Genomic DNA, 26,234 nt, shown 5'->3' with positions numbered 1-26,234 from the left:
GGCGAACTAGGCGGTCGCCTAGGGCGCTGGCCGTAGGGGGCGCCAAAATGGGTTGGAAAAACACATTGAAAGTTTGAGGGAGGGGTGCAAATCGAAAGTTTGAGGGGGAAGGGGGTGCAAATCGAAAGTTTGTCCCCGGGGCACGAAAAAATTGCGGGGGGGGGGGGGCGCTTTTAATAAGTTTTGCCTAGGGCGCTATATAACCTGGCGCCGGCAATGCATCAGGCATCATTGCCGGACTCCGTTTGTAAGCTCCCGTGTATACGTCCTGTATAGGACGTCTCCTCGCATGTGTCTTAAATGAGGTTTACTATTTTCATTGGAATGCCATTGTGTCGTATGAGCTTATGAGGGTATCTCGAGCCATAATGTCGTAAGCTTCTTGTATTAATGAAAGTAACGAACAGTGGTGAGTTACACTCTGTTGGCTGCTCAGTTATTTAGCTGGGTGTTGCGGTCCGGTCCATGCGGGATTTATTATGTCGGAATCCCAATAGTTCGTCTCTTAGCTCTGGGTCAGGGACATTCCTCATTCTATACAAGAGGACTGTTGAAAACTTTCCCAGGTACTGAGAGGAGTGGGGTTTTATCTTTGGCTTTTCAGTGACAAGATTTGTTTTACAAGTCCGGTTTACTGAGACTATACGCCAGAAAAAGTTTGTTTAAAATCAGTGACTATAAGAGATATACAACTGGCGGCAACTGATTCAGTAATGTTAGATTCGAGAAATGTCTTGTTACTGCATGCTGTTTTGTAAGCCGTCTAGTGTAAACAATTACTTTTTACTACTTATTAAACTGATAAAATATGAGGCGGAATTATTTTCCAGCAGAATTTCATTCATCAACTTAATACAAACTTTTTTTTTTTTATCACAACAAACTATTCACTAGCAGTAACGACGGGTTTTGTATTGCTGTCAGTGTCAGAATATTTTTTTTTCGTTAAAGCAAATTGGTGTCTGAATGTCAATATTTTGTGTTGTTAGAACGGTGACACATAGAGCAGTCTAAAAGGCAATAATGTATGCTAATTTTTACATGTCAAAGCTGAGAAGATTTATATTTTCGACATGACTTTAATGAATCTCCACCCCCACCCCCTTGAAAAAAAGGTGTGTTCGTGTGAATGGGGTCGGCTATTGTTAAGAATGTCAACTCAGGAAACGCACAAAGCTGACGTTCAGTGCACTTTTAAAATTTGCAGTATTTTTTAAACGCTGAATGCTAACGGTTTCAAAAGAAAAATCGTTAACGTGGAATTTGTAATCTTGTGTGCCATGACAATCATTCACCAAGTGATTATCATTGCCTATTAGATAAGCACATTATAGACATACAGTCGTGCACCGATTCAACCATTGATTTTATTATTATTTTTTAGTTATTCCAGAAGTAAAGGGTTAATATTTTAATTTGTTTAGACATTCTAATGATTGAATATCGTGGATTAAGATATGCAATTATTGGTGAACTATAAAAATTAAATGGATTGCTATTTTTGTTTTATTATTTTTCTGTTTTAAAAATGAACGTTTTCACAAACGTACAGAGTTTCTTCCAGGCATCTTTTCGGGGTAAAGTGGGAGGGGGGGGGGGAGGGGGGCGGACCCCCTCCCCACAAGAAAGTCTACCCCCGAACGAAATGGAATTCATATAGAAAATATATACTTTTAACAGTGACCGCCCCCGCCCCCTGGAAATTTTTGTCTGCCCCCCCCCCCTCCGAAAATGTCAAGTGCCCCCCCCCCCCCCCCCCGGGGAGAAAAAAAAGTCTGGAAGAAACACTACTAATATATACAACCAGTGTTATGCAGTGTAGACTAGTTGGGGGTAGACTTTCCTACATTGGTAACATTATTATAATTAAAATCGAGAACATGGCAAAAAAAAATAATTTTATCAGTTTGCGATAAAAATTGAGAACTACTGAAAGTAGTGAAAGTCTAAATCATGCATTACTTTTTTTACAACTGCAAAAATTACTAGTCTAGATCTAGGTCAAGGGAGGCTACTTTGAAAATTTACTACTGTCTACAACCATAGCAACAAACGTTTCCTGCACCAAATGTTTTGATCATTTGAGAATAACAAATAATTGAACTATCATAAAGTGAAATATTTATTACAACGATGGAGAATATTCTTACTAGATATAGAAGGAACACAACATTAACAAATGATGGACGTAATGAAATAAGAATTAACAATTCAGCAGGACGATGTATGCTAGAGAACTGGGTAGAAGAAGTAAGTCTTCTACTACTACTACTAGTACAAGACACTAGAAGTTCTACTCTAGTCTTCTGTCTAGTCACCTAGTGTCTTCTAATTCTATTTCATTTCTAGTAATTACAAATTAGATCTAGATTTCTAGATCTAGTAAATCAAATAGTGGAATTTAAAAATCCACCGTAAATAAATAAATATTAATTTAGTAAAGAAGGTAAACTAAAATATTATTTATTATTAGGAATTTTAAATTTATTAGGACCAACAACTATGTTACTATTATTAAGTATATTTTAGTATAGTGATAGTATAAATTAATTATTTTTATTAAAATTAAATATTGTCATATTACTGTCATTACCACCACTTTATTAAGTAAGTTAAATTATTAAGTTATTAAATTATTTATTAGTTTTAAAACTGTAAGAAAAAGTTGCTTATGATTAATACAAATGTCGCTATGCTAAAGTAGTGTTATTGATGTATCATTTTTTTTTTCAAATTTTAAGCGGGCAAACTTGGGCCGTGATCCAGCTTTGGATAGAGAATACAATATGAAAGAGCGGGCAATATTTTTAAGAAGTGGACATTCTGGTCTTTTAACAACTGATGACAAGGCAAAAGCAGAAAACCTTACCACAGTTAGAGCCACATACACCCCTCCAAAAGTTGATAAAACAAGAACAGTTGGTAGGAAAAGAATGCTTGCATATTTATAGTCATAGATCTTCAAATAGCTTAGAATGCATCAACCTAAACTAATGTTTTGTATACATCTGTCTATCAACCACCAATGCCAGAACAGAATCCATATACATATTTCTGATGACAAATTAAATGAGCTTTTATTTTTATCTTTGTTTTTAAGTCATAAATTTCAATAAATTAGGCTGTAAATAAAAATTGCAATATTAATTTGTCAACAAAAAATAAATTCTTAAAAAAAAGAAAAAGTCACATTTTTGTGTACAACACATTTCTTACATAATGTTTGTAGTTTTTTAGTGGAGCATAATGCAACAACAATTTCACTACATTATACATACTACAATTCTGAAATTTGTGATAAAATTGTGTTTTAATAGACACTTTTTAAAAAATCCCTAAAGTTAGAAGAAAAAAAGGAATTGGAGAAATACTTTCTATGCATGACTCTTGACATTAACTACTCATCTATAACAGGTGCTCGTAAAGAAATGATGGAACAAGCATTATCAAAGATTGCTTGGTAATCAAATATTTCAGCTTTCAAATTTAATTCTTTGTTCACCTTAACAAATTTTTTAAAAAATTGTTGAAGTTTAATTTTTCTTTTGATGAATTTTTATGGCACTTGCTTAAAAACCTTAAATCTTTTTAGTGAAGATATGGTTCGGGATAAGAAAGAGAAGGAAATCATAGATAGAGGCGAGCCAATGTGTTCAATTTTTATGCAAGACTACACCAAAGATTTTCCACGCTTGGAGCCTGAACAGACCAAGGTAAATGATCACCAAATGCAAGGGCAGAAAAAATTGGCCTGCAGATTTTTAGTCCACCATTAATTTTATAATGCTAACACTAAAACAACTATAAACTAAAAGCTTTTTGAAAACTTGAATAGTTTTTCTACTTTAACAAAACATTCAGGCTTAACTTATTCTATAGTTATTCATAAATTTACGTTATAGGAGAAAACATTATTTTGGGGCGAAATTGAATTTGTGCCTTAAAATGTTTAGTTTACATGTTACTAGATAAATTTTCACTTAGAGTAAGACACATTTCTGCTTGCATCTGACTCACGCCATATTACAGATCCCACTGATAGGAAATACTTACACTTGGGTTATTTGGGAGTGTCAAGTGATTCCCCCCCCCCCTTTTTTTTTCTCTCTAAAATGACACAAATGTCTTTGGCCAAACATGTCTTATAAATGTTTTAAAACCAGTCTATAGAATTTAAATTTACCATAACAGAATTTTTTTTAATGATTGGTGTTTGACCAAATATATATCAGCATATCAAAATGTTTTGTAAATATTTTTCTAAAATTAAAAAGTTGATTGCTTTAATCTTTACACCGGCCACCTTTGAGTTTTCCAAAACTTGTATTAATGTACTGTTTTACTTAATGACTTTTGACATAATTGTAATGTTTAAGTACAAACTTACTACATATCTTTCATTTTGTAAATGACAAGCTAATAAATCATCTATTTTAAAAATAGGACCATGATTATGTTAATGATCAACCAGTAACTTTTTGGTCTGAGCATAAGGACAGAATGCATGTGAGTACTCTACTGCTAATTAATATGAAAACCTATGTAGTTGACAATACTCTTTTTGAAAATTCAATAATGTGAAAAAAAATTTCAGGGTATGACCCAAACAAAAACAAGAGATTCTGCATTTAGACGGAATGATGCTTTCAGCAAACCTATAGGTGAATACTGGGATGAGCCCAAGCCTACTGAATTTGACAAATATCCAATGATGTAATATACAGAATAGATTTTTAGAAAAAAATGGGAAAATTTTTATATATATATAACAGGGAAAATTACATTGTGTATTATAATCACCAAGAAGTAAATATTAATTCATAATAAGCCTCATTGTTTATTCTATTTAAGGTTTTAGAAAAACTTAAAAATATTTTTTCTTTAAATAGTAATGTGGTTCAAAATAAATGCATACAATTGGTTTTTATATGGGAAGATGTATGAATTTTTAAATTATTATTTATCATGTGCTATATTGCTATTTATACTTATTCTAAATAAAGCCTGAAAAACATTACCACCTAACAAACTTTTCTTCAGTGTTTATAAATGAAAGAATTTTCAGTGTTGGATATATTTCAATATTTTCAATCAGCACTTATGCAATGGTCTCTGAGTCATAAGTATGAAACATGTTCATGTGCCTATGTTATTGGTTATCTTAATTGTAATAAAATAAAGTAACAAATTTTAACAATAATAGGCATTTATTACAAAGAAAAATATTCATTAGTGAAATGAGAAATCTGTACAATGGATGGACACCATCTACCTCCGCCGCCTGTCATCTTTCCTTGACCTTAAAAAAATTGTATAAAAGCATTAAAGCATAAAACCTATAGAAAAAACACAAACATTTAACCCCGCTATCAAACTTTTAAAAAAAAATATTTTCCAAAGAAATACAATCTTACCTGTCTTTTCTTGGACCTCGAACAAAAGCCCAATCCACATTTATTTTCTGACCCAAAATTTCTTTGCCATTTAGAGCATCCATTGCACCCTGAGCTTCTTTAAATGTTTCATACTCAACTAAAGCATAACCCTTGAAAATGAAAGTAAAAATACATTTAAACAAAAATCACCAGACACAATATAAATTGTCTAAAAGTAAAGGCCTTTGGATTATTGTAGTGTAATGTACATCATGAAAAGCATAATTATTGTTTTGTAGTAAAAAGGGCTTGGAGTGGTGTGGGGGGAAGCAATGAAGAACAGCAATAACTTCGTGTTATTAAACCTAGTTAGGCAAGATCACAGATAACTTGAAGCCTTTGAGTAGTTTATATTACTATGGCAACATTATACAAGAGCTGTAAATAAAGTTGAAAAATTATTTGGTTACTCTCATGCTGAACACACATTTTGTGTGTAATTACAAAATACTAACTTTTTTTTGTTAGAAGGGTTAGTTAATATAATAGTGGACTAAAGCTTTACCATGACATTCTAATGATAAATTAAGTCAATCCATTTTAAATAGATCAACTTTAGCAGTTAGTTAGCTTTAGCCACATGTTTATCTTTCTAAATTATGAGAGATTTCACAGCAGTCATTCTTACAGTAATAAAAAAATAAAGATTACCTTGAGAAAGCCTGTGCGTCTGTCAAGATTTAAGTGTAAGTTTTTAATTTCCCCATATTCTCCAAATTTTTCATAAATATCATCTTCCTGTGATTCTTCATGTACACCAGTGACAAAAAGGATCCACCCTTCTACAGCTGTGTTATATTATTAAAAAAAAAGTTGAATATTTAACATTTCCCTAATTTTTTGTTAGCATAGAAAGCAGTGCATTACAATAGGAAAAAGTTATATTTATAAATAATCTGCTGCAGAAATGGTCTTACATCTTTGTGGTCCAGGCCCTTCAGACTCATCGTAATCCACTTCCATACCCTCATAATGATCAACACCACTTCGTGTTGGTCCCTCTATAAAGTGATAAAAGAAATTATTATTGAACTAAATGCAGTCTTACAAGTTATATGAAAAATATTCTAGGTTCTTATGAACTTCAAATTTTAATGCATATAACACAAGACAAATAGAAGATAACGTTTTCTAATCAAAATTCTGACAGCATACCAGTATATTTAAGTAAGGTAGTACTGATGCTATCAAAGGGTTAAAATAAACATAACAGGTCTTAACAAAAACTCATTATCTTAATAAAAATAGATAGGTTGCTAGTATTTTACAGCTTAATTCACTGGGGGAAGGGGAGAGCAAGGAGAGAGAAACAGAAAGTGGAAAAAAAGTGAAAGCATCTTAGAGTTTATAACATAGAACCTACCATAAACTAAAAGGCAAGCTTATATTATATAATCAGATACATACCTCCACCGAAGCCTCTGCCTTTGCGTTTCTTTGCTTTTTCTTTCAACTTTTGAAGACCTTCTATAATATTAAACAATTATTATACTCATGCCAAAATAAAGTTTCAGCTGACCAATATGACTTTTTATTTGATTGGTAAAAATCATATTAGTATTATTGGCCTTAATTCATTGGGCCTAAATTATTAAAAAAAAAAAGCTATAGGCCTATATCTTTGTTTAAAATTTTTGGTGATTAAGTGCAGAGCTATAAATGCTGTATTTTTGGCACAGCTTCTCCAATCAAGCTGTCTTAAGTTTTAAGAGATGATTTCTGCTAAATTTTACTGCACCCAAAATTCATTTCTATAGGGCCGTAGTAGGCGTAGGCCTAATCAGTAAAACTCCATTTTAGCGTATTTTATATTTGCGCTTCATGTTCACCTCCGGTTGAGCGTATTTTATTATAACACAACTGAAACACAAAAACATTAGGAAAACACTAGGATTAGTGCTAGATCTACTTATTTTTTCATGAATGTGAGTTTTAATTAGAAAAGGTAAAAAAAAAACAACATAAAAAAGCATTAGGACAGTTCAAACATATATTGTGTGATCGTCAGCAGGAGAAAAATCCCTACACTGTTGAAGGTTCACCGCAAGTTCATATTGACTTTAATTATCAGCATATGTCATAGCTTGGGCAATAGCTATTTGAAATGATGTTGGCCTCAGTATTGGGGTCAATGTGCGTTCATAAAAGTTTATTTAGGTCTATAGTATCATGCGTGGGAGATACTTGTAACAATACAAACTTAACCGCCTTGCAATCGCAAGTTTTGTACTTCACCCCTTGCCATGAATATCTTAACTGACACACGAACATAGCACATGACATTCATCAATATTTCAAATTTGGATTTTTCTCAAGATTTGACAAAAGTAAATTATTAAAACTAAAACAAAACTTCATAAAGAAATAAGCCCAATGTTTTCCAACTGTGTTTTTCTGTTGTGCTTATAATAAAATACGTTGGAGGTTAACGTGAAGCGGGGAATAAAATACTTTAAAATACGATAAAATTAAAATTGTTTTAAAAGTTTAGTTTTACTAAAAAAAAACTTTTACCAGCCTAACTTTAGTAATGATTGATCAATTTCTTTCTGACTTATTTCCCACAAATACTTCTTCTCACTTACACAAGTAACAACAACACAGAATCTAAGGCAATGAAGACAAGTTTAAAACCAAATTATTTAAATAATTTTGTGGCCCTGGCTGAAGTCAGTGACTGACTGACTGAGTGAGCCAGCAGTGTGACTAGCTGAACGAGATCGATAATGCTTGCATTAGCTCGACTATCTCGTATTCGTAAAATAGATATAGACTCTACTTGAGAATAGCATACTTAATAAGTTTTCAATGTTATTAATTGCTACTTACGATCGCCTTCCTCGTCAATTTCAAAGTCTTCTTCATCTTCCTTAGTCACAAGTAAAACGTCAGCCATTTTCTTTCTCTTAGCGTGAAACTGTGGCTTGTCGTTAGTCAAGTCGAGTTTCAGAGACTAACGCGCACAGCTCATTTTGCAACATTTTTCTAAAATTATATTTTTTTTAGGAAACAATACAGGGGTTCCCAATATTTTGTGTAGGGTACAGCTAAGCAAATCAAAGTTTTAAAATTATGGTTTTTAAAAGAGACGTTAAATTTTTTCAGAGCACGCTGTTGTAATATTGTTATTTAATCAATCAATTAACAACTTTATTGGCTACGCCTTAATAAAGGATTAAAAGAAAATGATTATCAACTATTCAAATGTAACGGGGTCATCCAGAAATGACATAAGTGATTTGGCTGTTTTTATACCCCCCCCCTACGATATCGTCAGTAAAATAACGTCCCACTTCAGCATATCCAATCCACTAAATATAAATAGTAGTAGAATAATATAAGAGAAAAGAAAATGTGGCGGATAAGGCACACCCAGAAAAGCAGTTAATAACTGTAAACAGTACTAGACAGCTGCTGGTGTGGAGTTAACATGGAAAGAGTAGGAGGGAAGGACAAAAAGAGGTCTTTGGGGAAATCGTTTGAAAGAGACTGGTTAATTGACGAAGTGTTTCCTCTTTAGGAAGCTGACAGAAATAAAAAGATGATGTTCAAAAGGTGATTCGAAGAAGAGGCAGACAAATTTAGTTTAAGTAGTACATTACTTTTATGGATTGTCAGAATAATAGCAGTTGATTATCAAAGCAGTTGCATTCGTATGTTGTACCGTGGCCAGGCGGTGTAACTCGTTTAGTTGGCTTCACTTGGTATAGTGGCCTTAACTATAGGAAAATTGCAGTACTAGGGGGTTATGCAACAATCAAACTTTCATCTCCTAGGTAAAATTTACTAATTTTATAGTAAAATCGATTTATTTAATAATTTGAAGTATAGAAAAACTATTTTTCATAAGTTCTTAAAATTTCGACCTTTACAGCTTCACCTTCCACTCCACCCGTTATGACCGTCGACCCCGTGCTACTTCAGATAGCCAGCATTCGTGAAGTTTATTTTATTTTAATACAATGGATCCAGGCAAGATGTATTGCAATCAAGTAAAAGTTACGTTGAAGTTGATAAAAATGTTACTTTTAACTACATATACAAAGAACAGTAATCGCGTCATTTTTAACAATAATGGCTGGAGAAATCGTACATATATTAATGCATTAATACTTATAATACAATAATTATTGGTTTCTTTTAAAAGTGTTAAACTGTTAAACGATTTAACTACTCAACAATCCGGTATGAATCTTTCCGGTTTACGTTGGCAAAAATAAAAACGATCCCTTAACTTTCAAAACGTTGGTGAACGTTTTTTTTTAAAGGTCACGGTACTGACTATTAATGGTAGGCCGTATTTGCTTTACTAATACACAATCAGGGTTAAAAACATTTAAATCGGCATGTAGAGCCTTCTAGTCTTATTTTCTTAACTTAGACTGTGTGTAACTCAATACTGCAGTTCGTTCAAAATGAGCTTTGTATTTTTGTCCTACCCATTTTAGCGCCCCGTAAGAGTCCGAGCCCGGGGTGACCGCCATACACAGTTTGCTACTGTCAAGTTATAGTGTTCATATACACAGACACCTAGATTCTAGACAAGATTCAAGATTGCAAATATAAGTTTTTCTGACCCATGAAGGTGTAAAACGTGATTAGTCAAACCTCTATTTTCACATAATTCTACATACGAGAAAGTAAAAACGTGTTGACAGTGGCGTCGCTAGGTCGGGTGTCGCCCGGTGCGGCACTTCGTGTGTGTGTGTGTATCGGCCTATATAGGCCTATAATTTAAATATATGCCACATACGCGTATTTGTATGCTTATAAGCTTTAATCACTACAGAAGTAATAGTAACGATGTTTATCTATAGAATGTTAATATAGTTAGATGTAGCATTGTTTTCTCTAGTTTAGTACGATTACATCATGGTGCCACCACTACCCCCTTGTTATAATTGTCGATTTGTAATTAAAAGACTAGTTAACAATAATTAATTATTGATTAAACTGTCAAAAAAGCATTTTTCTTCAGTAAATTTTGCCATTTTTTTGCCTTGGTGTCACCCCCCCCCCTACTTGGTGTCACCCGGTTTGGCCCGCACCCCCCGCCCCATTCTCGCTACGCCTCTGCGTGTTGACATTTAAGGGTGCCCATAGAAAAATAAAAAAAACCCAATAAGGATTGGTATGGCACTTCTGGTGCAATCTAATACTAATTTTTGAAAATTCGCCCCCCCCCCCCAAACTTAAATGTTACTCAAGTTATAACCTTTTAAGAAACCGGACTAAAAAGTTGACAGAATAGGCCTACTACTAATTTGTTAGATCTATATTTATATATGAAATTTCTTCAGACTAAGTGAAACGGTACTCAAGACAGGATTGCAAAACTAATTTTTTTCCGGCTCCCGAAGGTTGTAAAAAGTCAAACTATGTCAGTTCATTAAAAAGAAAATACATTATTTATATTATGTATTTGAGAAAGGCAAAGGCATCATTTTTGCACTGGTATCACCCCCTAAATGTTGTCACTCGGTGCGGTCCTCTTCCTCCCTTCCAGAGGCGTAGCGACCCTTCCCGGTGCCCGGGGACAAACTTTCAATTTGACGCCCCCTCGGGAGCAAATTTTCAAGTTGCACCCCCCTCAACTTTTTGATTTGCACCCCCCCCTCAACATTTCGATTTACACCCCCTCCCTCAAACTTTCGATTTGCCCCCCCCCCTTCAAAAATGCAGCTAAATTGACATTTTAATTTGTTTTTACAACCCGTTTTGGCGCCCCCTAAGGTCGGCGCCCGGGGACATATGTTCCCCCTGCCCCCTCATCGCTACGCCTCTGCTCCCTACTCTCTCTTGACTCTCATTGTCACACTACAATGCAAGCAGTAGAAAACTGTTAACCATAACATTACAAACACATACATTTATGTTAGGCTAGGCCTAGGCTAGGCTAGCCCATTTCATCAAGTAAAACTCAAAGCAAAGGGGAAACTACTCTTCTTTATTTACCTCGAAATCTGATTGGCTTAAATGAAATCGAGGTCAAATTTTGAATTCAATACCTGCAAACTTAGTTTCTATAGTAAACTTGAAGTAAACTATTTTACTTGTTAACAATAGAGATAAATTTATTGTTCTACACTCCATTGATAACATTAAAATGTCTGTCAGTGGAAAAGCAAAACCAGACACGAAGGAAAAAAACCAGAACATCCATGTGGCTGTGAGATGCAGGTAATTTTGTTTTTTAAATTAAGTCGGGCTGCCGCTAAAGCGGCTAAGTATAACAGTATAACAGGACAGCTGGGGTCAGTTCAGATCTGAGATACAGTGACATCAGATCAGTCAGTGTGGTGGATTATAGATCTAGATTCTTGAAATAGATCTAGATTCTAGATACCATATTTCAATCTATTCGTGTTCGAAAAATACGAGGAATCAATAATATAATGATTTAAATTAATACTGCCTAATCATTCTCTCACATGCCCAAGCCAAAAAAAAACAACAAAAAACCCACAAAACAGCACATTGAATGCTAGATCTAGTTACTAGATCTAGATCTCTAGTAGTTACCTCATCCTCGGAAGCTAGCAAATGGCGGCACAGAGAAAGAAACAGCCACCAGAATAGCAATGGCAGCATAGGCTTTCAACAGACTTGCTAAGATTTGGAAATCATCCTCAATGCAGCAGATAACCAAATATAATGGACTCCACCTGGAAAACGAAAGATAGAAAGACCATTAGGAAAATGGAGGAGAGAGATGGAAGAAGAAGTGCAGGCTACTGGCAAGACATGGCATGAATTGAAATGGCTCGCCTATAACAGTGGAAGGGTGTGGGGAAATTGCGAGACGCGAAAAGCGAAATGGCGAGGCGGGAAAATGCGAGAAGGGCGCGAAAACGGTCGGTCACGTGACTTTTTTGTCTCGCATTTTACCACAAGCCGATACTTACGCTGGGTGGTGTTGAAATGCGAAGATTTCTGCGAAAAATTTACCGCACCCGATTTTCAGTGGTATTTGGTCCAGACTTCAAAAACGTTTCGTTTACATTGTTAAAACTTCCGATTTTTCCGTCGCTAGACATACTGATGATTTGTCAACTCCCCCAATCTTTTGTGTCGACTTAGAATACCACCTTGTTCGAAACCGACGGAAATACCGCCGACGATAGATCAACTTCTGTCTTTTGTGTGGAACACCGAGGCCGCCTGATTTACCGTCTTTGGAGATCGCCGTGCCCGGATCCGCTGCCGCCGCAAACATATTTTCTATTGTTGCATAGACATAGCCGCCGCCTACGATTTTTTTCTAGCTTTTTTTACCATATAAATCTAAGCACAAGGAAATGCCTACATCATTTGGATACAACAAAATAAAGTGACGTCACCGATATTATCAGTTGCTTGTGCTATATCGTAAGCTATGAGCCTACTTCAAATATTTTTAGAACCAAGTTGAACTTATCTGAATTTTTTGGTTTTGGTGGTGGTGTTATTTGGGGTCTTCCATAAATGACGTCACACTCGTAGGGGGGGGGGGGTCTGTAATTTTATGACGATGTATGATGAGGGGGAGGGTTAGATGTGAAGTCACACTATAAAAAAGCAATGTTAGAAAAAGAATTTTAGACGTTTTTTCGCGTTTTAGAAAACTGTTTTAATACATTGTAATAGGAATTGATTAAAATACTCAATTTTGACTGAAATTAGACAAGATTTTGGGAAAATATCGATGTTTTAAAAAAACTCAACTGCTGGTGACAACAATGAGTAAGACATTGCCAAAATTACAGAAATGATAAAAAATACAAATTATAAAAAACGGAAAACAGATGTTGAGCGTGCGGATGATGATGATGAGAACATGGGTGCCAGTGTTGTTTGTGGGATGAACGAGGAGGTCAACTGTGATGAGAATGTGAAATGTTGTGAATGTGGATTGGAAGAAGTAGCAAAAGAAAAATATATGAATGGGAGTCTAATGAACTGGGTTGGGTGTACTATGTGTGAAAGATGGTGTCACGAGGTGTGTTTGAGGACTGTTTCAGAAGATTTTGTTTGTAAATTTTGTTTGTAATTAAAATTACTTAATAAAAAAATAAATTGCACTTTTTAGAATTGTTTAAACTTTTACACTTTTTGCAAGCACAAAAATCCATAAATAGATGTTGCAAAATATCTCTCCTGCTGACAAGATTATACCAATTCACAATGACACAGCTCACGTTTGTATAAACATGAACGGGCTAGATTTTTAAATTAATGCCGACTGAGACGGGATTTTCCTCTCGCTAACAAGAGCGGGCGATGACAGTAGCACAGCAACGATGTTAGGATTTTTAAATAGATAGATCTAGATATAGATCTATCTATCTTCTTAGTATCTAGATAAAAAATGACAACATACAACACTCGTGTTAAAGGGTATGGTTAAATGCTTGTTTATTTTAAAAATATTTTAAAAAATAATTGAAATAAATAAAGATGGAAAAAAAAAGGAAAAAACTTTTTTCGCAAAAAGTGTCTCGCTATTTACCCTTAATTCCGCAGGTATGTCTCGCATTACATTCTCGCATTTTCCCGCCTCGCCATTTCGCTTTTCGCGTCTCGCAATTTCCCCACACCCACAGTGGAATGGTGATTTGTTGCTGTCCTATACTCCACAGGGAGTGATGAGGGTTAAGTAATCATAATGGTAGTGATTACGAAGTGATAAGACTACTCAGAAAAAAAGGTTTTTCCTCCAAGTGCTCTCTGGGCAGCAAAAGATGCAAACAAAATTATCTAAATATCTGCACATTGGGCTCAAATTAAGTACTAATAGGCCTAATATCAATAGCTGCACAAATGAACTCAATTTTTCTTTTATAGCTCCGCAATCAGATAAATTACTCAATTAGCTTTATTCTTCTTACAAAACTATCTGTACCATGTGGTTGAGCAGTTGCACTTGGGACGTGTCATCAGGGGTTGAGGGTTTATAATATATAGTAGGCCTATATTTAGCAAAGCGTTCTAGTCTATAATGTTTAACTTAAGTCTCACAACGCATAGTCTTAGAGTCTAGGATTTTAGATGAAATAGATAGGCATGCCTAGTAAATTATGAATAAATATTATCAAATATCCTGTCATCTGAAGTGCCTGCACAAATTTTATGTTGTGTCATACTGATAGAGGAACAGAATATTCACAAATTGTTGTACTAGTAGACTTTCTCCATTGCCATGCTCTAATGTTTAAATATATATTGCAGACCTATTAACAGCATAGAAAAGAAGCAAGCAAGCTGCTCAGTTCTCAGTTGTGATCGTATTAAAAAAGAAGTGACAGTCAAAGAAAGAACCGGAATTCATCCATACACCAAAACGTACAACTTTGATCATGTGTTCCCACCAGACTCAGAGCAGATTGATGTGTACAAATCTGTTGTCATGCCAGTGGTTGAAGAAGTTCTTGCTGGATATAATTGTACGATCTTTGCGTAAGTGAATATCTCAATCAATAAAGAATATTGAACTTGAATTGCATTACATTCAACTACTGTAGCAAGCATTTACAGTTTATAAATATAGGCCTAAAAACACTTGTTCCATATCTGAGGTTAATCCAAACAAAAATGATGATCCATATTCAAGTTATTGTTTTGTTTTATTTTACAAACTCTGTTGATCACAAATTTGTCCTTTTGTGGTCTAACTAGATCTAGACTTTCTTGTTTTTTTTCTTCAAATTAAATCATATGGTACTTGTTTTATTAAGCTTTAGATTTTCCATTAGCTTTGTACCAACAATGCACATGTAAATTATAAACCCCCCATGTTTTAAAGATATGGACAAACTGGAACTGGTAAAACTTTCACAATGGAGGGAGAAAGAAGTGAGAATTCACAGTTGACATGGGAAGAAGATCCATTGTCTGGAATAATCCCTAGAGCACTCCACCAAATTTTTGAAGATCTTCAAAACCAGGTTTTGAAAATTTTACAATAAAGTTATTAATTTGTTTAAAAAATAAACTTAAGTTACTTGTTATTAAAGCATTTATAATGTGCAAGATTACTACATCTATATATTATGTTAAATGTCAACACTGCATTATATTACATATCCAATTATTGAGAATTACTTGAGAGCTTGTTTTTAATGTACAGATATATTGATTTTATTTTCAGAATGCTTTTTTTAATTAGACTAACCTGTTTTTAGAGTTAACTGAAATTTACAAGGATAAATCATTTTTATTTTTAGACTGATGTTGAGTTTTCCATAAGAGTATCATTTCTTGAACTTTACAATGAAGAATTGTTTGATTTGCTTGGCTCAAGTATTGATCCTCTCAGACTACGTATTTATGAAGACAATACAAAGAAAGTAAGTACAAATTATTTTTGACATTACACATACTTATACAGTTCATATACATATATATATTTCTGTCAATTTTTGAATTGTAACCTTTATGTGAAAATTTTTTATCTGTATTGCTCCTTATTAATTTAACATTTAAACTCGTTAAGGGTTCAGTCATCATCTCTGGCCTGGAAGAAGTTGTGGTAAGATCTAAAGATGAAGTGTTTGAGATACTTCAACGAGGCACTGCCAAAAGACAGACTGCAGCAACTCTCATGAATGCTGTTTCTAGGTATAAAAAAAAAAAGTTAAATTGAAATAAAAGTAAACAGATATTTTTAAAATTTCGTTTGATTTGATAAAATATATGCATGTTTAAGATATTAAATAAAAGTCTGTTTTATATTCAGCAGTATGCTTTGTGAGTGAGTATATTATAATTCTGTTTCATTCCTTAAAATGTTTTCTTTTTATTCACAAATTTTAGCCGATCTCATTCAGTATTTTCTGTAACAATTCACATCAAAGAAAACACTATGGATGGGGAGGAACTTCTTAAAACAGGGAAGCTTTATTTGGTAGGTTTGCTTAATGTTTACAATCCATTTCTAGACACATTCAGATAAAAGTTTTTAATATTATGAGCTGTGAATGACAGTTTGTTGTTTTTGTTGGTTTAAGATTTAATGAGTATTAACTTTGCTATCCTTGGAATATAGGTAGATCTTGCTGGTTCAGAAAACATTGGGAGATCTGGGGCTGTGGACAAACGGGCTCGAGAAGCTGGTGAGTATGGGTGGTTCCATGTAAATGGTCTCTATGCAAATGTTAACAAATGTGCTTTGTAACAGGTACATGTATGTACTGTGCTAAGTCTGTTCTGTAAAGCTGCTGGTGCCCTGGCTATCAGAACTCTAGAAAAATACATTTTTATATTTGTGTTATTTTAACACTAAAGTCACGTTTGTGCCATTTCATTTTAGGCAACATCAATCAGTCCCTGCTTACGCTAGGACGTGTGATAACAGCTTTAGTTGAGAAAGCTCCTCATGTTCCATACAGGTAGGCTAAAATACTTTCTATTTCCTGTGACAGTCTTCAATGTTTTACATTTGAGAATCTTTTCATGAAGATTAGCATTGTATGAAACAGATTGTTTTATAATTCAGAGAAAGTAAATTGACAAGACTTTTGCAAGATTCTCTTGGTGGACGAACTAAGACATCAATTATTGCAACTATTTCCCCTGCATCTTGTAATTTGGAGGTAGGGATGCTATTTTTGTATCAAGCATTTTAGTGATTTTTTAGAGATTTATGTAGCTATATTTTAGCTATATTTCTTTCCATTTTCTAGGAAACTCTGAGTACATTAGATTATGCTTTTAGAGCTAAAAACATCACTAACAGGCCAGAAGTCAACCAGAAACTTACTAAAAAGGCATTGCTTAGGGTGAGCAAAGTTTAAAAAATAATCTAATGTTTATGTTTTCAGCAGTTTTGTCGTTTTATCATTTTTAACTTATTTATCTTTTAAAGTCTTTTGTTTCATTTTTATAGGAGTACAATGAGGAAATTGAACGTCTGCGCAGAGATCTACAAGCATGTAGGGAGAAAAATGGCATTTATGTGGCTGAAGAGAATTATGTGTAAGTAAAAATTAAATTTATTCATGGTATTTAGAAAACTCCTCAGTGTTCTCTTGAGACACTAATTTTTCTAGCTGTAAACCAAAAATACTGCGAAATGATTTGTGTGGTATTCATAGACCAGGAAGTGAAAATATTGTTTACCCCCCCTGAGTTGCGTGTAGTTTTTTTATAGGAATATTTTTAATGAGTTAGAATGCCTTTCGCAATAGATATGTGGAAAGAATGGACACTATGTGATTAAAAACCCATGAATTTATTATTCAGCTACAAGTTATACATATATATATATTTATAAATAACGTGCTTACATTTTACAGGGCTATGCACAATAAAATTAGTCAGCAAGAAGAGGCCATCCAAGAAATGGAAGAAAACATAGAATGTCTCAAGCTAGAAATGAAGAATGTGAGAATCCGTAGTACTTTTTGTCTTTTTCAGATTAATACTGTATAGATATTAAGTTTATACATTCTTTTCATACCATTTTGACTTGCACAAATATATATTTTTAAAATGTTGTGCAGCTGTCAGAAATGTTCACCGAGACCAAAGAAGAATTAAAGGTCACATCAGAAAACTTGACAAAAACCACACAGCATCTGGAGGTGACCACCGAGAAACTGAAAGAAACAAGTGAGGAACTGGTTACAACAAAACAGGATCGTGATGAGCAGAAATATCTGGTGGAAGAGCATACCAAAAATGAAGAAACTTTGTTCACACAGGCACAAGAAGTGAGTTGTATAATCAATATCCCTCCTTTTGATAAATAATTGTGTTCCACAACAAAAAGCAATTTTGCTAAAATTCTTTACACCTTTTTTTTAGCTGCTTAAAACAACTCAAACAACTATTTCTGATGTTAGTGGGCTCCATAGCAAAATAGACAGGAAAAAGGCTGTAGAGCAACATAATGAGCATGAGGCCTCAAGCTTCAGTGAAAATATGAACCAGCATCTCACTTGTGTGCAAGATTTCATCACAAAAATGCATCATGAAGCTACAGAGCTGAATGTAAATGCCTGCTCTCAGATTGGTAAGTTTGTGTTGAGTAAGTCTTAATCATATCGGTTTTATGTAGCATTGTTACTTTTTTCTTTTTTATACATCACTTTTTAAAAGTATGAAATTCTTTGCTCTTAAAGATGCCATTGCTAATCAATACAAGAAAGAGTTTTTGAGCACAAGGCAAAGTGTAGACAGTTTTACCAGCTTAATGCACAAAGACTTGGCTGATGCTATGAAACAACACGAAAAGTTTACAAACAAAGGCTTGCAATGGGAGGCAGCAACTAAAAGCTCTTTTAATCAGTTCCAGGTAAATTTACCTAGAAAAAAAGCTTCATTTAAACATAACTTCAGTTTTATTTGCTATATTATTATATAATGCAAGGGGATTAAATTGTCCACACTTCTACCAGATGTAGGTTATATGTTCTATTGGTTTCAAGAATCCTGACATGATGGCATTTTTTTAGTCCACTGTTGTGTTCTTTTTATCTTCAGGAAAAAGCAAAGGCATATTATCAAAGTGTGCAGAATGAGATGTCTGGAAAACTAAAAGAAATTCAGCAAGATTATCGTGAACAAAGTAATCTGTTATCTGAACTAAATGGAGTTTTATGGAAACAGGTAATTGGAACATTTTGATTATTATGTTATCATTTATTTTTATTGAGTGGATTGCAAGTTTACTGTGTTCATGCTATAATATGTCATCATTTTTTCAAAGCATGTCTGCATTAGTTATTTGTCTTTTTGAAAAAGGAATATTGGCAAAGAAACTAAGATTTTTTTCAAAGTATTTTAATATTCATACAATATTGATTGTGCCCTTTGACAGAAAGAAGAAATGTATATCAACTTGACAAAATGTCATGCTGAAATAATCAACTACTTGGGTAAAATAGTATCTAGCAGCCACCAGCATATTGAAGAGTTAAACAGGCAGAATGCAGCAATGAAAGAATATCTGAAGGAAGCATCAGACCAAGAGACTCTCTTAGAGGAGGTATTTACCTTAATATTAGCTGGTGAATGGCCATTAAAAATTGACTTTTTAAATGATTTTAAATTTGAAAGTCTTTGAAAAGACTAGCTTTAAATTGGATTATTTCGTTGAAAAAATTTTTTTTTAAATTTTGCAGAAGGTTCTAGAACTATTTGCCTTGAGAAGAAAGGCTTACAATGAAACTATAGAGAAAGTAGGTTTTAATATTTTGTCTTCAAGTTTACTTACTAACATTGGTTACTGTAACTTCATCGGTTTTTTAACCAAAAATGTTTGTTTTTTAAATTACTTTAATTAGGATTTCCTTTTTTTTTGTAGTTTTGATGTCACAAAAAAGTGACGCCATAATCAAATCTGAACTAAGTTATAGCTTTATTCTTGTTTAATTTAATAATCCAAATTCTCTTTCCTGTCATTTTATATTTTAAAATAGTTCAACCAAGCTTATAATGAGTTGAATTCTTTTTGTTTTAGCACTGTTAAAATTTTTTATTTTTTTCTAGGCCAAGAAGCATGTTGATACACATGTCAACAGTAACACAGCATACAGCTCAGAACTGAAAAGGTTAGTAACTTTTTACATCTATTTTTATTAGAAACTTGTTTCCAAGTTTTACTCTGCTTTTGAGAAGCTATTCCAATTATTTAATTTCAAGAATTTTGTGATAAAAATAATTAAACTTTTATGTAGAATCTTAAATATTCAAATTAATGAAGGATTAAATCTAATGGGAAAATGTCTGGGATTTAGATTTTACAGTATATTTAGTTAATAATATTTAATTGCTAAATTGAATCTACAGAAATTAATGTGCCATCAATGGGTGTTTATTTCCATAACACCTTTCTATGTAAAAACAAAGAATATTATCGGTTACATAAAACCCTAACTCAACTCAGCATCTTAAAATGCCTTTATTGATGCACATTAATATTTTTACCATTTTAATTTGTTCTCTTTTTACATTTTCAACATAGTTTCTAACAAGACATAATTAAAGATTTTCTTTTCTTTTTAAAAAGACAAGAAGATGAGCTGACTAATTATATGGAGTCACAGCTGAAGAATTTACAAGACAATGTCCTTACAAATGTAGAGGCTAATTCAGTGGTGGTAATAAAGGTATGACTCAAACTTATTTTTGTGGTAATTTATTAAAAATTTCTTTACCAATGTGGCTAAATTCTAAATATTTATTGTTGTTATTTAATCAATTTTACAAAAATATTCTTTAATATTATTGCATGTTAATCAGTTTATTAAATTTTGTTGTTGTAATTCTTTGTTCTCAGGCTTCCAAGGTTCTGGAGCAGAGAGATGAAGTGTTCCCTTGGACAATGAACAAAGCAGAAGAAGCTGTGCAACAAAACAATATGGTTAGAATTTTTTTAAATTGGTTTTTCAACATACTGTTAACACTGGAAGATGAATTTACATAGAGACCAGACTTTATTTGTCCTAGTTGCAACATTAGTCATGTTTTATTGTAGTCTAGTACCCTTTTGAACCTGACCATCCAAGTGGCTGGTGAAGTAGAGTTCACCTGTTTCAGTGACCACTGCATAGTGCTCAGCACTATACCCAGCCGCTTTCCCCAATGGACCCAGGGACGCTCTGCAAACTTGAACCCAAGTTTCAAACTTAAGGCTTTTGGGGTAGCAGTGTACTATTATCTGACCACAGTGTCCCTCGCATTGTAGATTAAATAGGTGAAAAAAGTATTAAATGTTGGATATTAAAAATATATATTAATAAAGAATGTTATCAATAATTGATTTCATTGTAATATGAAATTTCATTTGCCCAGTTTTGGAAAGAGAGTTCAGATTTCATCAACCAAAATACTGCTTCATGGTTAGGAAGTACAGAAGAATTTGTTACAGGCCAAGGACATTCATTAGAGGTAATATTTCATTCAGGTGCTAGTAAATTAGCCTTTTTGACTACTGCTCTGCCATGCTAAAAAAATTCTTGTGACATTTTTTCAGACACTGGAAGATCACTGTAACAAGCATGCACTGTCAATAAAGGCAGATCAAGATAAGAGCAGTGTGACCTTTGACTCCAACATCTCCAACACATCCACACTGTTACAGTCACTGTCTCATGTACTGGACCAAGGACGGGATAAACAGAATAACAACCTAGAGACCACCAAAGTGTTGGTCAATGACTTCATTACTAAACAGCTGAAAAAAGACATCCCAACTGGTAATAAAATATATAGACTAGATAAAATTTGTGCATGTGTTGAACTAAGGTTTTAGTCTATCAATAAACCTTTTGATTAAAAAGACATTTTGATAATTAAAACTCACTTCTGTAACCAGTTTTAAAACATTTAGACACCATTACTTTCACTAATGTGAATTAGACACGAATTTCAGCTGGGTGGGTTAATCTTTTTTAACTTGACACTTAAAGTTTAGCAGTGGTGCGCTCTACAAACCAACCCTGATGTCCCATTTGTATTCTGTCTCATGACTGACATCACATTTAGTTTACAAATATTTTAGCCTCCTTGCTATTACATTTAGATTTAATTTTCTTTTTATTAAAGGGCTAACACCACAACGGTGTGACTACAAGTATCCGGAAAATTTAACAAAAACAAATGATCACGAGGTGCTACTAGAAAATTTCCGGTCAAATAAAACAAGTTTAGATTCAGTTGTAGCAAACCTTGCTGAAGAAATGGATGCAGCAGTTGAGAATGGAAATAGTCCAGCTCCTCTTGAGGTAGAATCTTCTTTGAGTTAATCTCAAGATAGTTTTAGTACCAGTACATTTGAATAGTTGACTTAACATTTTAATCAAATTTCAGGATCCTCATGGAAGTCAGAGTAACTTAAGTATTACAGAAAGTGAAAAATCTGGTCTTTCTCATGTCAGTACTTCTGGTATCTCCACTTGCAGTATTAAAAGCAAAGTAAGTCTCCATTTCCTGCCCTAGCTAATTGTCTTAAAGTAGTTTCATTAAAAACACTTTATCAAATTTTTCATCATTATGCTATTAATAAATGCAAAAATTCACTTTTTTAAATGTTACACATTTTCATAATCTTATTTGGTAATATTTTACTTTAGTAACAGCAGCCATGTTAAAGAAAATTTTAATTTCAACAATTTTATATATAAAAAAAATATGTTGATGTACATAGTATTAGAAATGGTATAGGTGTAAAATGTTCACCTCATGTGTGCATAAATGGAGAAGTTTCTCCATTCTGATACCTATCTGTTTCATGGTTGGACATTATTTAAAATTAATATGCAAGTATTAACAATTAGTAGACCTATAGGACAGCCTAAGGAAATTGAAAAGCTTGAAATAATTTTGAATGACAGATTTTGACAAGTCACAATATTTAGAAGAAAACATTTGTTTGTATAAGTTATATGTAATCTAATAGTGATGATCATAACTTTACATACATAACAGTTAGTTATGTATTGTCAAATGTGTGTGTTATAACTTTTAAAATCTCATACCAATACTTATCAGAGTCTGGAAAAAAAATTCTTGTCTGGGCAGACTTTTAATCCCTCCTTTGTAAATTATGATGCCAAATCTTCCTTAAAAAACCTCAACACATCAGCTGAAAACAGCCCCAAACCTCTTGTGCTGTAAAAAAAATCCCCCACCCTACTGTTTATCTACTATATTACTAGACAAAGTAGGCTTATTTAAAAAAAATTTTTAAGCTTGGCAGAAAAAAAAGAAAATGAAATTTTTTTGCAGACTCTAGCATTTCTAATGTATTTTTGACAAAGGAATATTAACAAAAAAAAAATGTATAATGTAAGTTTGTTTGTTTTTTGCAGATCTCAGATGTTGAATCCACAAAAGAAAACAAACAGAAGGGGATGAAGCCACCACAAACAACAAACACAAAACGAGCCAAGGTGGCAATCAAGACCCCAACAAAGAATAAAACCCCCAGCAAAGTCCAGCCACTTCAAAATTCTGGTAACAGTAGAACCAAGCTGCCATTAAGGTCCAACAATCCCTCTTGATCTCTAGTATTTTAATTCTTTAAAGCCATGTACATTTAATGCAGCTCCTTTATACCGATGTAAAACTTGTAAATTAATAAAGCTTCACTCACATGTCTACATTTCTATAGATAAAGGGTTCACTTGTGTGTCTCAAGTTTAGACTTTGGTTATTGTTTTATTCCACAATTGTTTAGTAAGGAAATAGCCTATTCCTTAGTCACACGTTTTTCTACAAATGTTTTTGTTTCCTTGGAGCATGAAGTTATTTGTATTCAGAAAATATTTGTATTGCTTTGGGTGCCTTATGGTGTGTTTAGTAGTGACCTAAAGTTTGTTGAGAGCATCAAATGTGTAGTGGACTTGTACAGCCTAATGTCTTGATGATTTGTTTTTATTGCATTGGGTGCCTTAAGGTGTGTTTAGTGGTGACCTAAAGTTTGTTGAGAGCATTGGATGTGTAGGGGATGTGTACGGACTAGTGTTGTCATGGAGATTTGTTTTTATTTGCCACTGCCTGTTTTTATCATGTAAATAATGCTTTGTCTTGTTCATATTTTAGTGAACTGATTATAATTCTATAAATCATTAGAATTTGCAATTCTTCCTTAGGTCAATCTATATTTCAAAATGTGTAAAATATAGTGTAATTGATGTTGTTAGCTACAGTTAATGTTGCAAAAATGGTTTACTTTATTACTTACCTTCTCCTAATATGTATTGTTCAATTGTAATTATCTGAAACTGTAGCAAAAGAACAAGATGTAATTATGGAAAATTAAATGGATTTAAATAGTAGTAGAATGGAATCTTAAGATTTAATTATCATGCATAGAAAATTTAACTTGAGTCATTATTTATTTTTGTGTATTCACAATTAAAAGATATTGCAATTTTAGTAGACAAGATGTTTTTATTTTGACAATTTGCATGAAATATTTAATAAACTTATAAAGCAACAAAGAATTGATGAGGTTTTCTTTACACATTACTTTTCTGTTACTCTAAATACTCTAATAATATTGTAACTAAGGGTCTCAGAGTGGCAGAAGACCAAAATGGATTGCCAACAGTGGTTCCCCCACTATTCCAATAGGGGTTAAGGGATGATGAAGTAAAGGGGTACCAACCTAATAACTCATATACTACTGAACTTTTATGTTATAATCTGTTTTTTTATGATGAAACGGTTTAGTGGAAATATAATTCTGTTGGTTCTAAACTGGAAAACAAAAATCCCCTTACCTAATCCAGGTGAGGTGATTTACCAGGGGAGAAGGTAAAAGCCAGGGGGAAATTGGATGTGGCTAGCATTGGGTGCTAGATAAAGAACATTAATTTAAACAATGCTCAAGACAAATAGAATTTTGTGTTGTTAAAAATGTTTTTAACTACTAGTCGAATGTAAATCAAATTTGTATTAAGAATTAAAACTCGGTTCATAAACAATCGTGTTCTTACAGTGTTGTGAAATATTACAAAATTGCATTTATTTTCCCACGTTTTCTTTAACTTGCTTTCGCGTCTGTTTGGTTCTCCAATCAAATCTTGCGATCGATATTTCGGGCACTTCCCAGTTAGCTAGCGCGCTGAAATTTTCAGGGAAGCTTTGTTTCCGATGACCATAGAATATTCAATTGTTATTATTACTAAATTGATCCATGGAAACATTTTATTGAGCATTTTAGACCGCTATATAATTGTAGTAAAAACGTGGGGAAAGGGGGACATAACCCAGTAACTGTTATTTGATGAAAACAAGGTTCGGTACTCTCCCTCTTTGCTTACTGAGTAGTGTTCACGCGGTGTTTGTGTACAAACAACCGTAACAAATGGTGGCCAGAATGGGGGAGACGATATGGTCGAGTGGTTGGGCACACGATTGCTATCCCACTCGACACGGGTTCAAATCTATGTGTTCTAGTCAGTAACGTATTCACACAACGTGTTTTTTACGAGTTGTCTTTTTACGAGTTGTCTTCGTTTACCCAAAAAAAAGTGAAAAGATAAAATCGATAGCAAGATTTTAATGCAAACAAACAGACAAAGACTAAAAAGTAGAAAATAATCATTAAAAAAGTTAAAAAAAAACCCCACGTTTTCTGATTGAACTAAAAAGTAGAAAATAAATGCTATACATCACAATAATGCAAGCGATCACTCTACTATAAGCGATCAAAAACGTGGGGCGCCGTGATTTTCTTACAGTTTCTAATACTGTTGACTCTCTACAAGCTCCCTAATAAAAGTCAATAGTATTATCTAATCAATAGTAATATAACTTTTACTTCGGCGCCCCACGTTTTTCATCGCTTATAGTAGAGTGATCGCTTGCATTATTGTGATGTATAGCAATTATTTTCTACTTTTTAGTTCAATCAGAAAACGTGGGTTTTTTAAAACTTTTTTAATGATTATTTTTAACATTTAAAAACATGTTCGCCCTCTAGTAAAGCCCGGTGTTTCACATTTTTTACGGAAAGGGGCAGGCTGGAGCGCACTTAAATTTTCGAGAAAGGGAGGGCACTGGTAAATTTATTTTCTTTACATTTTCTAAATACAATAGGATATATTTTATCTACTTCGTCAGAGGGTGGGAGGCGGTAGACTTGCTTCAGAGATCCCTGAAAAAAAAATCTATTGATGTAAGTGCGGATCACACAACCTTTTTATACCAAGGTCATTGTAAACCGACAGTTTTGTGTTATAGGCGAATTTATTATCCAAGATAGATAACTCAGACACTTCTGGAGCTTTTTGTTCCCACGTAAATATTTAATGAGTGTCTTCCCTTAGTAGAACTTTGAACTTTGGAAAGGCTCAACCAAAACCTCAT

The 26,234-nt window shown here is 33.5% G+C and overlaps 3 protein-coding genes across 5 annotated transcripts; 2 read left to right on the top strand and 1 right to left on the bottom strand.

Moving 5' to 3' along the window:
• The first annotated feature begins 2,006 nt into the window (after positions 1-2,006).
• On the top strand, positions 2,007-5,036 carry LOC131935751 (sperm-associated antigen 8). The gene is made up of 6 exons (XM_059292394.1): positions 2,007-2,250; positions 2,742-2,922; positions 3,415-3,460; positions 3,593-3,713; positions 4,444-4,506; positions 4,595-5,036. Exons 1-6 carry the CDS (start codon positions 2,134-2,136, stop codon positions 4,715-4,717), a joined length of 651 nt encoding a protein of 216 aa, XP_059148377.1. The 5' UTR covers positions 2,007-2,133; the 3' UTR covers positions 4,718-5,036.
• A 133-nt stretch (positions 5,037-5,169) lies between these two features.
• Positions 5,170-8,392, bottom strand: LOC131935750 (RNA-binding protein 8A). 2 transcript variants are annotated; one of them, XM_059292392.1, is made up of 6 exons: positions 8,265-8,392; positions 6,843-6,902; positions 6,353-6,436; positions 6,087-6,223; positions 5,415-5,545; positions 5,170-5,299 (listed from the first exon to the last, which is right to left on the bottom strand). In XM_059292392.1, exons 1-6 carry the CDS (start codon positions 8,329-8,331, stop codon positions 5,269-5,271), a joined length of 510 nt encoding a protein of 169 aa, XP_059148375.1. In that variant the 5' UTR covers positions 8,332-8,392; the 3' UTR covers positions 5,170-5,268. The 2 variants fall into 2 exon arrangements, with proteins under 2 accessions (XP_059148375.1, XP_059148376.1); XM_059292393.1 differs by having other exon boundaries at positions 6,843-6,899; positions 8,265-8,391.
• A 3,043-nt stretch (positions 8,393-11,435) lies between these two features.
• On the top strand, positions 11,436-24,350 carry LOC131935745 (kinesin-like protein KIF11-B). Of its 2 annotated transcripts, none has more exons than XM_059292386.1 (26): positions 11,436-11,615; positions 14,643-14,870; positions 15,217-15,358; positions 15,638-15,760; positions 15,907-16,031; positions 16,227-16,317; positions 16,459-16,525; positions 16,723-16,801; positions 16,909-17,005; positions 17,096-17,191; positions 17,299-17,387; positions 17,708-17,795; positions 17,915-18,124; positions 18,219-18,426; positions 18,536-18,708; positions 18,897-19,022; positions 19,234-19,401; positions 19,538-19,594; positions 19,905-19,966; positions 20,425-20,524; positions 20,695-20,778; positions 21,210-21,305; positions 21,391-21,613; positions 21,963-22,141; positions 22,227-22,331; positions 23,228-24,350. In XM_059292386.1, exons 1-26 carry the CDS (start codon positions 11,542-11,544, stop codon positions 23,417-23,419), a joined length of 3,282 nt encoding a protein of 1,093 aa, XP_059148369.1. In that variant the 5' UTR covers positions 11,436-11,541; the 3' UTR covers positions 23,420-24,350. The 2 variants fall into 2 exon arrangements, with proteins under 2 accessions (XP_059148369.1, XP_059148368.1); XM_059292385.1 differs by having other exon boundaries at positions 16,227-16,321; positions 16,463-16,525.
• The last annotated feature ends 1,884 nt before the right edge of the window (positions 24,351-26,234 follow it).

This window comes from Physella acuta, unplaced genomic scaffold, assembly GCF_028476545.2.
Source record: "Physella acuta isolate Inbredline_101_S28 unplaced genomic scaffold, ASM2847654v3 ptg000156l, whole genome shotgun sequence".
Classification (NCBI taxonomy): domain Eukaryota; kingdom Metazoa; phylum Mollusca; class Gastropoda; family Physidae; genus Physella; species Physella acuta.
This window is presented reverse-complemented; position numbering and strand designations above follow the sequence as displayed.

Excerpts from the sequence above, each read along its gene's own strand:
- LOC131935751 (XM_059292394.1), top strand. The coding sequence starts at position 2,134 with ATGGAGAATATTCTTACTAGATATAGAAGGAACACAACATTAACAAAT. Across the intron at positions 2,923-3,414 it reads TGATAAAACAAGAACAGTTG|GTGCTCGTAAAGAAATGATG; the intron begins GTAGGAAAAGAA and ends CATCTATAACAG. Across the intron at positions 3,461-3,592 it reads GCATTATCAAAGATTGCTTG|TGAAGATATGGTTCGGGATA; the intron begins GTAATCAAATAT and ends AAATCTTTTTAG.
- LOC131935750 (XM_059292392.1), bottom strand. The coding sequence starts at position 8,331 with ATGGCTGACGTTTTACTTGTGACTAAGGAAGATGAAGAAGACTTTGAA. Across the intron at positions 6,903-8,264 it reads AATTGACGAGGAAGGCGATC|AAGGTCTTCAAAAGTTGAAA; the intron begins GTAAGTAGCAAT and ends TTAATATTATAG. Across the intron at positions 6,224-6,352 it reads AGGGCCTGGACCACAAAGAT|CTGTAGAAGGGTGGATCCTT; the intron begins GTAAGACCATTT and ends AATATAACACAG.
- LOC131935745 (XM_059292386.1), top strand. The coding sequence starts at position 11,542 with ATGTCTGTCAGTGGAAAAGCAAAACCAGACACGAAGGAAAAAAACCAG. Across the intron at positions 18,427-18,535 it reads AAATGCCTGCTCTCAGATTG|ATGCCATTGCTAATCAATAC; the intron begins GTAAGTTTGTGT and ends TTGCTCTTAAAG. Across the intron at positions 20,779-21,209 it reads CTGTGCAACAAAACAATATG|TTTTGGAAAGAGAGTTCAGA; the intron begins GTTAGAATTTTT and ends TCATTTGCCCAG.